This window comes from Lepidochelys olivacea, assembly GCF_965140295.1.
Source record: "Lepidochelys olivacea isolate rLepOli2 genome assembly, chromosome: 1".
NCBI lineage: Eukaryota > Metazoa > Chordata > Testudines > Cheloniidae > Lepidochelys > Lepidochelys olivacea.
This window is the reverse complement of record NC_140411.1, coordinates 277,203,611-277,219,561: the sequence shown is the minus strand read 5'-3', so window position 1 is coordinate 277,219,561 and position 15,951 is coordinate 277,203,611. Positions and strand designations below refer to the sequence as shown.

The 15,951-nt window shown below is 48.7% G+C and overlaps 1 protein-coding gene across 1 annotated transcript in view; it reads left to right on the top strand.

The window, feature by feature from the left end:
* LRRIQ1 (leucine rich repeats and IQ motif containing 1) overlaps positions 1 to 15,951 on the top strand; it is a 182,454-nt gene that overhangs the window by 136,206 nt on the left and 30,297 nt on the right. Inside the window, exons 24-26 of the mRNA XM_084650345.1 lie at positions 4,620 to 4,752; positions 6,883 to 6,943; positions 9,850 to 9,915. Of these exons, the coding sequence (XP_084506471.1) occupies positions 4,620 to 4,752; positions 6,883 to 6,943; positions 9,850 to 9,915 (260 nt within the window). The remainder of the gene's footprint in view (positions 1 to 4,619; positions 4,753 to 6,882; positions 6,944 to 9,849; positions 9,916 to 15,951) is intronic.

The following is a 15,951-nucleotide window of genomic DNA, read 5'->3' as shown; positions in this document are numbered from 1 at the left end:
TGACATTTACCTATAAAACTGTAATCCTTACAAGCCTAGCTATAGCACTAAGTAAATGCTGTTTCAAAGTATTTTAGCAAATGCACTTGACACATTTCTAACTTGGTTGATTTTGATTTTTCTAATTGTCCACATATTTCAGTTCACACTAAGGACTACGGTGGTCGGGAAAGAGAGGAAGAATAGTCCAGTGGTTAGGGTGCTAGCGTGGGACTTGGGAGACCCAGCTTCAATGCTCTGCTTTGCCACAGACTTCCTATGAGACCGTGGGCAAGTCAATATCTCTGTGTATCATTTCCCTATCTGTAAAATGTGGGCAATAATACTTCACTACCTTAGAGGGTTGTTATATGAATAAATATATTCAAAGATGATAAATAAATTAAAAGATGCTCATATAACATGGTGACTGGGAGCATATAGGTACCATAGATAGAAAAATAAATTGCCACTCTGATGATATGCTACTCATATTTTTTTTCAATTGTTTTGCTCCTAAAATGGGTATCTTGTATCTGTCACTTGATGCAAATGTTTATAATCACTTCAAATTATGGATTCTATTGAAAACTGTTATGCTTTGCTTTGGAGCTACAAATGGTATTGCCATGATACCTGTCTTCTGTTTTTCCTAATGCAGCCTCATAGATTTCAAGAATCTAAATGTTAGATCAAATGCTGGCACAGATGTTACAAAGATTTGATATTCATCCAGCATACAAGAAATGAAAGACTGCTTTCTTTCTAAACCTTGCTTTGGAAATAGTAGCACTGACATTTTGTGAGGGAGTTGAATTATTCCTATGAATCTGGAAAGTTACAGAGCAGTTAGAATCTTAGTCTTTCAGCATTTATGTAGTTTACTTCTGTCTTACTTTTCTTCTATGTAATTCACTTGATAAACCATTTGCGTCTGGCTATGCCAGGTGCAGAAGCAAAAAAAAAAAAAAATCCTACTGTTTTGCCGCACATACCTAGTACAATATGGCTCCTTTAAAATGTCAGTATTACAAGGTGACATGCTGATATTTACCAGAGCAATGCTGAATATAAATGCCAGAATGGAGGTTGTCATCTGTGAAGGAGTTAAAATGCATCTACTCTTGGCAATAGATACATTCTATAATTCTCTACTTGTTAATCTTGGATTTTTCATTATCAAGGAGTAACAGTAGTCCCCAACTTTAGGTACTAATTTTAGTCCTGGTATTTATCGCTAGAATCTCAATTGTGACTACCCAAAACAGTGGCTAGGTCATGTTTTCTTAACTCTGTTTCTAGACCATAAAAATCACACAACCTTCTCAGAAGAAAAAAAAATCTTCCAGGTAATTTTACTATGAGAAAACTGAGGTGTCATCTTTAGCTGAGATATGGTATTATATGGAGGGAGGCAGGTTAGGAGTGGAGAGGTAGATTTTTTCAATTTGTCAAGTACCTGAAGTCATGTGAGTAGAAGAGAGCACCCAGAGATAGAGTGTAGGGGAGGGGAATTGAGACAGCTAGCAAGAAAACTGAAATGGGGAGGAGGAGTATGGCCTCACAAACAAAAAGTGGAACTGATTTTACCAAGATATTGGACTCTGGCCCTATTTGAGTCCTCACTTTTTGAGGATCAGAGAGACCAGAGCATGCTTGCATTATGAGAGGAGAGCACTGGAGAATGATGGTGGGGGTCAAGGGAGGTCAGGATGTGAAAAGGGTGGAATCACACTAGGGCAGGTGGAGGGATTAGAGGAGAGCAGGAGGGGGAGATTGTGGTAGCTCTTATTGATCTTCTCTTTGAAATCTGAACAATCATGTGGAGAAGGAGAGGGAGAGAGTTTTGGGACAGAATCAAAGGTTGTAGTCCTCATTTTACTAGATTCTGGCTACGTATGCTTCAGTTACTTTCTGCAGGACTCTTGCTGTTGTGAATGGGTCAAAAAATCTGTGTACGCAGTACTCTGTGTTAACCTTTTCCTTAGTACATTTGTAAGTTTCTGGGTGCTTTTTGGTTTAGAGTTCAGTTTCATGGTCAGACATTGCTTTCCCTTGAGAAATTTCCATCTTATAGCTCTTTCATTCACCTTCAGACGTTAATTGGGCTCACTGGGAAACTCCTGGACCGTGAGTGCATAGTCAGGGCAGCAAGCCTATGGTGCCACTCAGCACTTTGCCTGTGCTACTGCAGTTACGCTACTTTTAGTGCGCTGGGAATCACCCCCCTGGTTCCAAGGGTAGACGTAGCCTGAAAATCCCCACTCGGCACCCTGCGTACTTTCTAGTTGCCCATCCCCCCACTAGGGGAGCAGCTAAAGTTCTTCTGAGCTGGGGAATGCAAAGGTTCAAAACTACAGATTAAATACAAATAATATTCTAAAATATTATTGTCAACGGTGTTTACCTTGCTCTTCAACTGCCAACGTTGGGCTAGGTTCCTAGCGCTTTAGTTAGGTGTTAATAGTTACGCCTCAGGCATTACTTTCCAACTTAATAAGACCAGAGAAATAAGTAACATAAAACTAGAGACCTGAAATCACCTCCCTATATTTTTTTATGTTTGAAAGATTCTTCTTAGACCAGACATAATCCTTTAGAGACCCAAGTGAGTTGATCCCTCAATTTGCACCCTCAGTAAGCTGACTACTTGAACAAAGTCATCCTCTAGAGTCCAAGTTCCATGAAAAAGGTTGGACATGCACAATTGTGAGGATATTATCTAGCCCAGAGAAATTTAATATTGAAATATTAAAGCATAACAGACTGCAGTTGTGTGCTGTGCATGCTGACTGTTAATTGACCGCACCTAAAAATCACTATTGTATTGAGTTTTCTAATCTTAAATGGTTAAAGTGCATGTATCATGTAGGTAAAGTGTAATAGATTGAAAGCTTAGAAATGATCCCTTAATGTGTGTTATTTTAATGTTTCTGAAATTAATTTAGTTTTCTTGTATTTCCTAGTGGTTAGAGCACTGGACTGGGACTTAGGGGTCCTGGGTATTATATTTCTGGTTCTGCTCCTGGCCCTACTAAGAGACCTTGGTCAAGTCAATTTACCTCCCTGTGCCTTAGTTTCTGCATCTGTAAAATGGGGAACAACGATACTGACCTCCTTTTGTAAAGTGCTTTGAGATCTACTGATGAAAAGTACTACATAAGAGAGAGGTGGTGTTATTATTACTGTCATTTCTCTCTGAATAGTCAAAAGTTCCCTTTAACCTGGTATTCCAAGAGGAGTTTATGTTTTGCAAATAGATAGGCCTGATTGTCAAAGATGGTGAATGCCTATAGCCCCAAATGATTTCAGTGGGATTTGTAGGTGTTCAGTACTTTTGAAAATCAGGCCACAAGCTGTCAGAAAGCTAGAGTCCTAATTTAAGAATGCTGTCAGGTAAATAGCATTTTATTACTATTGATATATCGGATCCCCAAACACATGATATTTGGTATGGGTGGTTTTGAAGGTTCACAAATGGAACAAGAGTGGTTGATTAACATTTATTATTTTTTAATATATTATTTTTTCTAAATAAGTAAAAAGATTGTAACCTCAAGAAAAATATTCAAGACATTAACACTGAGATTTAAGTGTGTCAATATATTTTAGGGAGAGACAAGAGAACAGAATTTTCTTATGCATTACTAAGCAGTTCCTGCATAGCATTTGCCAGTTTGAGAAAACAAAAACTGTGTTAAATGTAATATGGAAAGTGGCCATTGTGTTAAATAGCAGATGTGATTTAAAAATCAGTTCATACATTTGTCAGTTTAATGTACATACATTTATCTTGATCATTTCCTTTTTTAAGTAACTGGATGTCAGAATGTTTTGCATTGCTATGAATAAAACAATTGGCAATATTCCCCAGACATAACACAGTCAGAAATCCAAACCATACACGTAGCAAATAATTAACAATAATTTGGAAAACATAACTTGCCAGTTAAAAAGAGTATGTACTTTTTATTATAGCTTATTGTGTATGCGACTTCCTCCCTGTCTCTCTGCCCTGCTTTTCCCCCCAACACTCAGAGGTAAGTTTCAGCAGTTGTTCCAACTCTTCAGCTAGATTTCCCCCAGAAAAAAAAAAAAAACCTTTGCTAATATATAGTTAAGATTTATTATCTTAACATGAAATGACTGTTTGGAGGCAGCTGAAGCTGAGAGTTGGGACCACTATCAGTTGAGGCTCTGCCAACTTCTTGTGTGACTTTGGGCAAGTCACGTTTGCTTTGGTTCCCTATTTGGAAAATGAGCATAATAATAATTCCTACCTTATGGGGGCAAAGTAAAGATAAATTCATTAATGTTTGAGAAGCATCTAGATGCTGCACTAAGCAGGGCTGTAAGTTCCTAGATAGAATTTTATTTCCCCAGCTACTGCAGAAGGATGCTCTGCAATCTTCCCCTTCCAGACACTTTTCTTCAAAGGGTCAAGATTTTATCCTAAAAAAGAATAATGTTTAAAAGTAATTCAGAGGGCTTTGGACTCTTTTCAGGTTATGTGGATAATTGCTGGTTTGTTGACTTCCTCAAAATCATCTTCTGATATTTGCAGAGTTGGATGATTGCTCTTTTACTCTCTCTTGTTCTCAAATAACAATGGAAGATGAGGATCTCTTTCTCATCCCCAGGGAGGGAAGAAGATATTGTCCACTTGGATACCACTTCAGCTGAGAAATTACAAAGGAGCAAAGAATTTACATACCAATGGCTTCACACACAGGTCGGAGATTATGAAGCAACCAGTTTGAGCAATGTTAAATGGTGAGTTCATTGGCTTTTAAATTAGATTTGTGTATGTTAAATACCTCTTGTAAAGTGAAACCTAGGTGTATTGTCCTAAAACAAACATGGCTTTATAGCCAAAGGCCTGCACATCACAATACCAGGTCCCAAACAAGTTTCAGAGTAGCAGGCGTGTTAGTCTGTATCTGCAAAAAGAAGAGGAGGACTTGTGGCACCTTAGAGACTAACAAATTTATTTGAGCATAAGCTTTTGTGAGGTACAGCTTACTTCATCAGATGCATTCAGTGGATGAAGTGAGCTGTAGCTCACAAAAGCTTATGCTCAAATAAATCTGTTAGTCTCTAAGGTGCCACAAGTCCTCCTTTTCTTTTTGAGGTCCCAAACAGACTCCCGTTAGAACTGATTTAATAATTCTATGGATCCCTCTTCTGCAACTGATAGGAAATTGGTATGCTACCAGAATGCAATATCTAATGATAACATATATAAGTAACTTTTCACCACAAATATGAGGAATTGTATTCTATGAAGAATATAGGAAAAATATATGTTCTTCACGTGGGGCATAATTTCCTTGTTATATAATGCATTCAAATTATTTTAGTGTAATAGCTAATTAGATACACTGTACATACGTTGTTAGGATATGTTAAGGAACTAATTAAAACTTTACAAATGGATAATATGTATTTTTATTTTATCTTTGAAACACAGAGAACAAATTAAGAAAATACAACCTTGACAAGTCTATACTACATTTGGATAAGGGGTTGTAAAACGCCCCTCCTCTGTATTAACTTGTTTTGGTTATTAACTAGATAAAATACAAGTATAGATTTATTAAAAATATTGTTGCTCCTTAAACAGAGATGTTAACATAAACACAGTGCATTTACCATTTCTTGTTCATGAAGTCAATAGCCAATAAATATTTGGCCATTGAAGTCACTGCGAACTGCAGTGACTTTTCTTTTAAAAAGAAAAATCATGCTAGTATGCTTTATTTAACCTATTTCTTTAAGAAGCAAAAATACTAATTTCTGAAGAAAACTACTGTACTGATATATTTTTTCACTTAGAAAAAATAATCTTTCTCTACATTGTTATATTGTGTATATCAGATGAGTAAGTAGCAATAATCTCATAGTGAGCTTCATGGATTCCAGGTGTTTAAGGTGATTTTTCACTGCTTTTGATTTTAAAATGAAAACATTTTGCAAAGGAAAACAGGATGATTTTCAAAAGTAAGAAAATATGTCCGCCGCAGGAAAAGTTTTAAAATCTGAAGTTACCTCTGCAAATGTGCGTATTAGGGGTGCTGGAACAAATTTTAAAGTGGGGTGCTGAGAGCCATTGAACCAACTGTAAATCCTGTATATGATGGAAACCACTTCAAGTCGGGAGGTGTGGTAGAACCCCTAGTTCCAGCACCTCTGATGTGTAGGACATTAATATTAGTACTAGAGAGACAAGCTGGATGAGGTAATATCTTATTGGACCAACTTCTATGGGTGAGTGAGACAAGCTTTTGCGCTGATACAGAGCTCATCTTTAGGTCTCTGCCACATCTGTTTCAGAGTGTCACATCCTGGGACCAACACAGCTACAACACTGTATATCGATATTTTGTCCAATCCTGCTCCTATTGAAGTTAGTGGCAAAACTCCCATTGACTTCAATGGGAACACAATGTGTAAAACAGCTGATAGACTTAAACAACTTCATTGTGACAGAAGATAAATATAACAACTGATTTGATTAGACCTGATAATTGTGAGCCTGAACCAAAGCCCACTGAAGTCAAAGGGAGTCTTCACTTTCTTCAGTGGGTTTTGGATCAGAGTCTATGGCTGTAATTTATACTTATTCAGCAAACCGCTATATTTTTTGTTTCCAGTCATTGACTGATTTGCATTTTGAGAACTACGTGTTTGGCTAGCTTGAAATAACTGATGACTATATTTGAGCTACTCAGATGTTTAAAAAATAATATGCCTTGATATAAAATAAAAATAATCATTGATCATATTTAACTGAATATGTTGCTTTCTCTATTGAGCAATAGTACTTCCAGGAAGGTATCTTATCGAAATCTGTATAGTTAAGGTGTTTCTGAAGTATTTGCTCTGTTTTTTATCACTACACAGCAATCGCTTCTTGCCTGACTTAGATCCAGACATACTCAATGGTGGACGAGTTCAGCTAGTGGTAAGATGTTTGTTTCACTGTAAAACTTTCTAAAATCAGCACTTAAACCTTAATAGCTGATATTCCCAAATATGTATGCAGTATGAAAAACAAGCATGATCTTTTTTTTTTTCTTGAATATAATCCTTTTATTTAGTCCAAAATTTCCTCTTCCGGGGCTAATCTGCCCGAGATCTAGGGGGCCAGTCTCTGCTGTCTCTACTTGTGCAGAGACGTTAGGGTGTGAGTCAGACTCGGGTGCTTCTCCCTCTTGGGTGGCCTCGTTTTCAGCTGCTTGGGTCCGCCTACCTACGAGAGCGATCCTCTGGCTTTGGGCCAGTATTCGGGTTCCCAAGGCCTTAGCTGCCCTTCTTTCCCTTTTCGTCTTTCTACGCTGTCTGGGAGAACAAATCTGGGGGGATATTTCAGAGAAGGTTGTGGGTTGACAGTCTACCGTGGATGCCTCACTACTTTCAGGGCTTCCCCCTTTCTCCAATTCCCCTACGGGGAGTAAGTCTCCAAACCCTGGGAAGTCCCTCCCTATGAGCACCGGGTCTGGGAGTTTAGGGACTACCCCTGCTGCTACCTCAGTAGTGTTCCCCTGAATCTCGATTTTTACTGGGATGGTGGGGTAATAACCAACTGTCCCATGGACGCATGCTATCCCCGTACACTTAGCTCACAACAGCTGACTACGCTTCACGAGCTTCCCTGAGACAAGCGTGATAGCACTCCCCGAATCAACCAGTGCTGTGGTCTCTACCCCATTTAGCTTCACTGGTCTAGTGTACATATGTGGGGTTAATGAGACCCCCCACAAGGTGGATTAGGGAGCATGGGTCTGCCCAGTTCCCCAGGTTACACTGTATAGGCTCCTCGGCATTGGAACACTGTACAGCTATGTGTCCCCACTCCCCGCAGGCGTAACATCTGTATGGAGCCCTAGGCATTCCCCGGTCTCTTGGTTTGGGTAGTCTAACATCACGATCCTCTTCCCCCTCAGTGCTCCGACTCTTTGTGGCTTCTGGTGGGCCTTCAGCCCCTCTCTCTTTGCACCTGGGTTCTCCTGGTGGCCCAGTCACCCGAGCTCTAGGGCTTGGTGCTGCTAGTTTAACCCAGGGTGCTTCTTCCTTAACTGGTCGCTGTCCTTCGCCTTTCTACCAGCACAACAACCTCGTCGTAAGTGGAGGGTTCGTTCTGGCTTACCCAGGCACGAAGGTCTGGCGGTAGTCCTCTCATGTACTGGTCGATTACCAGAACCTCTAGTATCTCCTCCGGACTCAGGGACTCAGTTCGTAACCACTTTCGTGCGAGATGGATGAGGTCATATAATTGGGAGCGCAGGGTTTTGTTTTCCTGGTACCTCCACTCATGATATTGCTGGGCCCGCACTGCGGTCGTTACCCCAGATCTGGCTAGGATCTCTGCTTTCAGCTCGGGGTAGTCTGCCGCAGCCTCTTCAGGCAAATCATAGTAGGCCTTCTGGACCTCCCCACACAGGAATGGAGCGAGGATGCCAGACCACTGTTCTCGGAGCCAAGCCTCCCGCTGGGCTGTCCTCTCAAAGGCCAGGAGATATGCCTCACATCATCCTCCCATGTCATTTTCTGCAGCCAATTGCTGGCCCACATGATCTGCGTCCCATCGTGGCCGCGGTTCAGCTCTGTAAGGTCCTTTACCTGATTTACCAGTTCCCGCAACATAGCCCAGTCTTGAGCAGTCTGGTCCATCAACAGGCAATTAGTCTCTTGCTGGAGCCCCACTGCCTCCTGTCAGGCAGCTGCCTGGATACGAGTAGCCTCCTGCTGGGCAGCCGTGGCTTGTGTCAGTGCCCACACAACCTCCTTCATTGTGGTGAAAAAAAATAAAAATAGACCCTCTTCCTTTTTTTTTTTTCCTTCCTTCCAAACACCCTCCTTCTTCCTCCGTGCTCTGGACACCAGATCCCACTGCCGACACCAGTTGTGACAAAGTTCCTGCTGTACCTTGGTGGGTCTTGTGCTTATTGGCAGATTTGCTCGCCTTGGAGCTTCACGGCAGCCCTCAGCTTGGCTGTTTTTCTGAGCCCACAGTCCAGGTCAACGACTCCTGTGTCCAACCAGGAGTTGGGAGGATTTGGGGGGAACCCGGGCCCGCCCACTATTCCAGGTTCCAGCCCAGGGCCCTGTGGAACGCAGCTGTCTAGAGTGCCTCCTGGAACAGCTGTGCGACAGCTACAACTCCCTGGGCTACTTCCCCATGGCCTCCTCCCAACACCTTCTTTATCCTCACCATAGGACCTTCCTCCTGGTGTCTGATAATGCTTGTACACCTCAGTCCTCAATAGTCTGTGTTCTCGCTCTCAGCTCCTAGTGCCTCTTGCTCCCAGCTCCTCACATGCACAGCACAAACTGAAGTGAGCTCCTTTTTAAAACCCAGGTGCCCTTTTTAGCTTTCCTTAATTGATTCTAGCAGCTTCTTGATTGGCTGCTGGTGTTCTAAGCAGCCTGTCTTAACTGTCTCCAGAGGGTTCGTGATGTTCTGGAACCTTCCCTGTTCCCATACCCAGGGAAGAGGGACCTCCTTCGCTTGCTGCTCAGCTATCTCCTTTTCTATCCTCTCCTCCTGGCCTGGGCTTTTCTTACTTTTTGACCCTGCTTCAGTTCCCACCCGCCCCCGACCGGGCCAGCCGCTTTTTCTTCGTTTTGTTTTTTTTTTGCTGCCGTTCAAGTGCTGGTCGGCTGCCAGCCCCCTCGGACACTGCTACTGCTCCAGCTGAAATCCCCGGGGTGGGGGTGGGGGTGGGAGACTGCCGACCCGCTCCCCAGAGGAGGGGAGTGGAAGCCCCCAGACCCAGCCGTTTGCTGTTCGTTTGTGGACCTGTAATTAACCAATAAGTTATTTTTTTCTTCTTACCTACTTGGCATTTTTTGGAATGCTCCACAAAGCCCGGGAGAGAAGGCAGCCGACAGAGGAATCGCCCAGGGAAGCTACAAATCATCGTGGAGGGGGCCGTAAGACTGAGAAACTTTTGAACTGTACTCGTGTGGGGGGAGTTTGACTGTGTCTTAACTGCGTTTGTAGGGGCACAGGGGGTGTGGCAAGGAGCTGGCCCCCGATCCATCGGTGCCCCCCCCAACACTACTACAACCGTCACGGCCCCCCCGCTGTCCGTCCCTGCTGGCAACTTGCCATCTGCCTCTAGATTCAACTGCTTGCTCTGAATTCCGCCGCCCGGACCGGAAACGACAGCCGACCAAACGAGACTCTTTGGACAAACGCGCATGGGTCCATGTCCCCCCACTCCCTCCCCCTGGACTGCCCACCGCTCAGTTTGCCCCTACTACCTGATCCCAACTCCTGTTTCCTCCCCCTGTCCAGTCCAACCCATTTGCCCCCGCCCCTGCCTGCAGCCCAACAGGGAGAAGTGGTTAATCTGCTTCCCCCCCCCGCTTCTGGTGTCTCCCCATCTCTCCCTGCTCACGATGGCAGGGAATGAGAGGGGTGAGTCCCCTCTAACAACCTCAGCTGCCCCTCCTCCTCCTACCCCCCTGCCCAACCCCCAAGCCTCCCTCCCCCCCCCCCACTGCTGCCAAAACACCTGACACCGCCCCCGCTGGGGCATCGGCAGCAGGAGGCACCGGGGCGACTACTGATGCTGCTACGCGTACTGCCCCCCCAGATTCTAGGAGAGCCACCCTAGTTGGCCGGAAAGGCCAGGGTGTGAAGAAGGGAAAGGGCCCCGCTACAACCACCAGGCCCTCCATGGCAGGGGCTACCCCCACCGCTGTGGCCTCGTCATCGACCATGGCGTTTCTCCCCGCTGTTGCCTCCACCAGCTCTGCGAACGTCCCTCCCCCAGCCCCAGGGCATATGCCCGGGTGGTAGCAGACCCCCCACCGCCTGCCGCCTCATCATCTCGCCCACCCACCACCTCCGCTACCATCAATAGCGGCCAGGGCCCCTTCCTCACCATGACCAGGAAGCACGGCGTCCGTTGGCTCCTGGTGCCCGCCTTGCCCCACGTGGAGACCTACGTGCGGGCGTTGGCGAGGGTGGTAGGACCCACGGCTATTGTAGCGGCCTCCAAAATGTATGGGAAGGTCGTCTTTTTCTTAGCATCGGAGGCTGCCGCCCAGGAGGCGGTGGAGAAGGGTCTGGCGGTGGGGGGGTGTTTGTTCCCCTGGAACCGCTAGAGGACCTGTGCGTCCGCCTAGTTCTGACCTCCGTCCCTTCTTTTCTACCCAATGCCGCCCTGTTACCCGCTCTCTCCACCCTGGGGAAACCCGTTGCCGTCATCAGCCCTCTCCCGTTGGGCTGCAAGGACCCCACTCTTCGTCACGTCCTTTCGTTCCGCCAGCAAGTTCTACTGCCGCCAGCGGCGCGTGATGGAAAGGCGCTTGAGGGGTCCTTCCTAGTCCCCTACCAGGGAGCCCGCTATCGGGTTTTTTACTCCACGGGAGAGGCCTGGTGCTACCTCTGCCGATCAGCGGGGCATGTCCGAAGAGACTGCCCCTTGGCCCAGTGGGGAGGGGCATCCGAGACCCCCGAGACCCGGCAGGACATTGGCTCCGTCGTTGCCGGCACCCCTGGCCGCCCAACACCTGAAACCACCTCTCCTCCTGCTCGATCAACCGCCGCTCCCGTCCAGGCCCAAGAGACACCTCCCCTACAACGCCCAGACGAGCAAGGGAGTCCCACCCTTGCTATTACCAATCTGGTAGAGCCTATGGAGGAGGGTGCAGCAAAGATATTACTGGGCATAGGAGAGGTCCCGCCCCAAGGAGACCCCCCCCTTCATGCTGCCTCACCATTACCCCCCCTGAACCCCTGAACCATCGCCTCTGCCCCCCACCGTGACCCCTGCTAACCAGCCCCCAGACGATGCTATGGAGGGCTGGTCCCTAGTCCAGGGGAAGCGAGGCAAGTGGAAGGCTCGAGCTCCGCTGTATCCATCCGATGCGGAGGCCCCCCAGAAGACCAGGAAGGGAGGCACTGACACTGAGCCTTCCGCTATGCCCACGAGTGAGATCCATCCACCGGTGTCGGGAGGGGAAGACAAAATAGCATTGGAAGATAGGATCTCCCCTCCACGGGAGACCCTTCCCTCCGAGACCCCTGAAGAAGCCCCTTCTGCCCGAATATCACCCGAACGCACGCGAACCCCAAAGCTACCGTCGAGGCGGGCTCCAGAGGAGAGACCCCGGGGTGGCGGAAGGCATCCTCTCCTCCATGTATGAGGAGATTGAGGCCCTAGGTTTGACCCCGGTCACCCAGGGACAGGATGACCTACTGCCGGCTGGCCTCAGTCTGGGCAACCTCACCCCAGTCCCCCTTTCCCCATGCTCCCTCCCCCTAACCGCCTTCCCGGGCGGGCACCCTACAGAAGGTGGTCCACCACCTGATGCCATGGCTGCCAAATCCACCACAGAGCCTGCGCCTAGCATCACTGGGAGCCCCCTTAACCCTCGAATTTGCTCAGGGGGCGCCACCTTTCAGCTACTTGCCTCCCAAAGCCCAGAGCCTCGCCTCTGCCCCCGCCCCCACCCCTGTCCCTGCCCAATCCACCTCTTCCTGCAATGCTATTGCCGCCCCTGGGGTTATTTCTTTCCCATTTTTTGCGGATTTCCCCCAAGGAGCAGCCTTTGCATTTTCCTGCCGCGACCCATTAGGAGCTGCAATTTTCCCTCCACCATCCCCTTTTACCCCAAGGCTTGAGACGGACCTAATAACTTTAGCCTGTCAGATGCCCCGTCGGTGGTCCACACCCTGCCTGCCCGCCTCAGCGGACCACGAGGCTGCATTAAGAGCCCCACCAGGGAATAACCCGGAAATCATAACCCCACACCCCCATGAGCTGTGAAAAGCATTGCGGGAGTTTTTAGAAGACACCCATGGCTCCTGCAACAGGGTACAGCTGGCTCTCCAGCTATGGGGGGACTTTGATCAACTCCTCCAGGCCACAAGGGCCGTTATAAAGGAGGGTAGAGGGAAAGGAAGGCACGGTGCCGCAGCCTACAGGCGGGCCCACAGCTTCCGTGATGATTTACTCACTTACGGGATGGGTCACGGATTGTTGCGCGACCCGCCGGGGGCCGCGAACACCCCCGCCAACAAGGAATGCCCACCCCCCCCAGCCCTCCTCATGACGCCTCTCATTATCACAACTTTGAACACCAGAGGCTGTAGAATGGCTCTCCGCAGGTCCCAGATGCTCTCTTACCTTCGGGAAGGGGGGTACTCTGGTTTTCCTGCAGGAGACCCATACGGATCCGACCGCCGAGGACAGCTGGCGGCTGGAGTGGGGGGACGGGGTCTACTTTAGCCACGTCACGATTCGACAAGCTGGAGTGGCGACCCTGTTCTCCCCCACCCTATGGCCCGAGGTGCTAGGGGTCACTGAGGCCGTGCCGGGCCACCTGCTGCATCTCTGAGTCCGTATGGAGGGGCTCGTGGTCAACCTCGTTAACATCTATGCCCCCACAACGAGCCCAAAGCGGCCGCAATTCTATCAGCGAGTGTCCGACTTCCTTGGCACCCTAGATTCTCACGAGTGCCTAGTCCTGGGAGGGAACTTTAACACCACCCTTGAGGAACAGGACCGCTCAGGGGCCGAGCTGAGCCCGGCTGCTGCGAACATTCTCTGAGAAATAGTCGAACATCACTCCCTTGTGGATGTCTGGCATGACCACCACCTGGATGACACTTCCACGTTTACCTTTGTCCAGGTGGAGGCCCATCAGTCACACCACTCTCGGTTGGACTGTATTTATTTATCCCGTTTCCATCTTTCACGAGCCCACTCCTCCAACATTCGGCCGGCCCCATTTTCCGACCATCATTTAGCCACCATAACAGCCTCCCTCTGTGCAGAGAGGATGGGGCCGGCCTATTGGCATTTTAACAACAGCCTGTTGGAGGATGAGGGCTTCGTGACGTCCTTCTGGGAGTTTTGGCTGGCCTGGCGAGAGCAGTGGCGTGCTTTTCCCTCGGCCCGGTGATGGTGGGATCTAGGGAAGGTGTGCGCCAAGCTCTTCTGCCGTAACTACACCCAGGGCACCAGCTGACGGAGAAATGCGGCAATAAAGCAGTTGGAACGGGAGGTCTTAGAGCTGGAGAGGCGTCTGGCCGCCAGCCCCGAGGACCCATTCCTCTGCGGAGCGTGCCGGGAGAAGCGGGAGGAGCTCCGGGCCCTCAAGGACCATCACGCCCGAGGTGCCTTTGTTTGATCCCACATTCGCCTCCTTCGGGACGTGGATTGCGGCTCCCATTTCTTCTACGCCCTGGAGAAAATGAGGGGGGCCAAGAAACATGTTACCTGCCTTCTAGCAGAAGATGGCACCCCCCTCACGGATCCGGTGGAGATGTGTGGGAGGGCCCGTGACTTCTACACAAGCCTTTTCTCCCCGGATCCGACCGATCCTGGCGCTTGCGGGGTGCTCTGGGAGGAATTCCCTACGGTCAGCGTGGGCGACCAAGACCGACTAGAGCTGCCTCTCACCCTGGCCGAGTTCTCGGAAGCCCTCAGTCGCATGCCCACCAGTAAATCTCCGGGCATGGACGGGCTGACCGTAGAGTTCTACCGCGCTTTCTGGGACACGGCCCAGACCTAGCCACTGTCTGAGCCAAGTCCTTGCAGGGTGGGATCCTCCCTCTTTCGTGCAGGCGAGCGGTGCTCGCCTTGTTGCCGAAGAAGGGAGACCTCCGCGATTTATGAAATTGGTGCCCCTTCTCGCTCCTTAGCACGGACTACAAAATCGTAGTGAAAGCAATTTCGCTGCAGCTAGGGTCCGTGCTGGTGGACGTGATCCACCCAGACCAGACCTACACTGTCCCGGGCTGCAGCATTTTTGACAACCTATTTCTAGTCTGAGACCTTTTGGAACTCGGGCGTAGAGACGGTCTGTCATTCGCCCTCCTGTCTCTCGATCAGGAGAAGGCGTTCGACAGAGTGGACCATGGGTACCTCCTGGACACTCTGCAGGCGTTTGGATTCGGACCTCAGTTTGTGAGTTTTCTCTGGGTCCTGTACGCTTCCGCAGAGTGTCTGGTTAGGCTCAACTGGACCCTGACTGAACCGGTCAACTTCGGGCGAGGAGTACGGCAGGAGTGCCCCCTCTCGGGCCAGCTGTATGCTCTGGCGATCGAGCCTTTCCTCTGTCTCCTCCGAAAGAGGTTGACAGGGTTGGTGCTGCGGGAGCCGGAGCTGCGGCTGGTCCTGTTGGCATACGCCGATGACGTGCTCCTCGTGGAAACCCTGACACACGTATATTTAGAGAGTGCCAGGTTGCAGCCCCTTTTCTGGCTCCTCACGAATATTTTATTATGCTTTTGGCTGCACTTTTCCCCTCACCTTTTTATTTACACACTCCCCATCCGTGGCCCCACAAAGTCGTGGGATCTCCTGGTTAACCTCCTCCTAGCCCTAGCTAAAACAGCCATCTATAATACCAGAGAGAGGCAGTTGGCCAATGAAGCATCCTGCAACTGTAGGGCTGTTTTCCGATCCTCAGTACATTCACGAATCCGGGCGGATTCCCTCTGGGCGGCATCCACCAACTCCCTTGATGCCTTCGAGGAGCGGTAGGCGCTGTCCGAGGTTCTCTGCTCAGTGACCCCGTCCGGTTCCCTCCGTCTGACCCTTTGATTGAGGGGAAGAGCAAGAGACCCCAGCCCCAGCCGTTGCCGCTGTGGATACCATCATCACCATCACCTAGGAGGGGTCCTATCACACGTGGATGTACGTCCCCCCCTCCCCCAAACTGCCCACCCCGCAGCTGTGCCCATCTTGTTGGGCACTCTCTGGAGAGGAATAATTGGTGATACTGGGCTTGGCACTAGGTAACTCGAGGGGGTGAAAGACCACGAGTGTCAAGGAAGCCCCCAGCTCTAGGCCACCAGGTAACTCAGGAGGGTGGAAGACGATGAGTGTCAAGGAAGCCCCCCGCTCTGGGCCCAGGCTAGCCTGAACACTTCTCCCTCCTGAAGGCTGCTGTGTTATACCTTGCGTTTGCTTTTGTTTTGTTGTACAGTTTTGTTTTTTCCTTTTT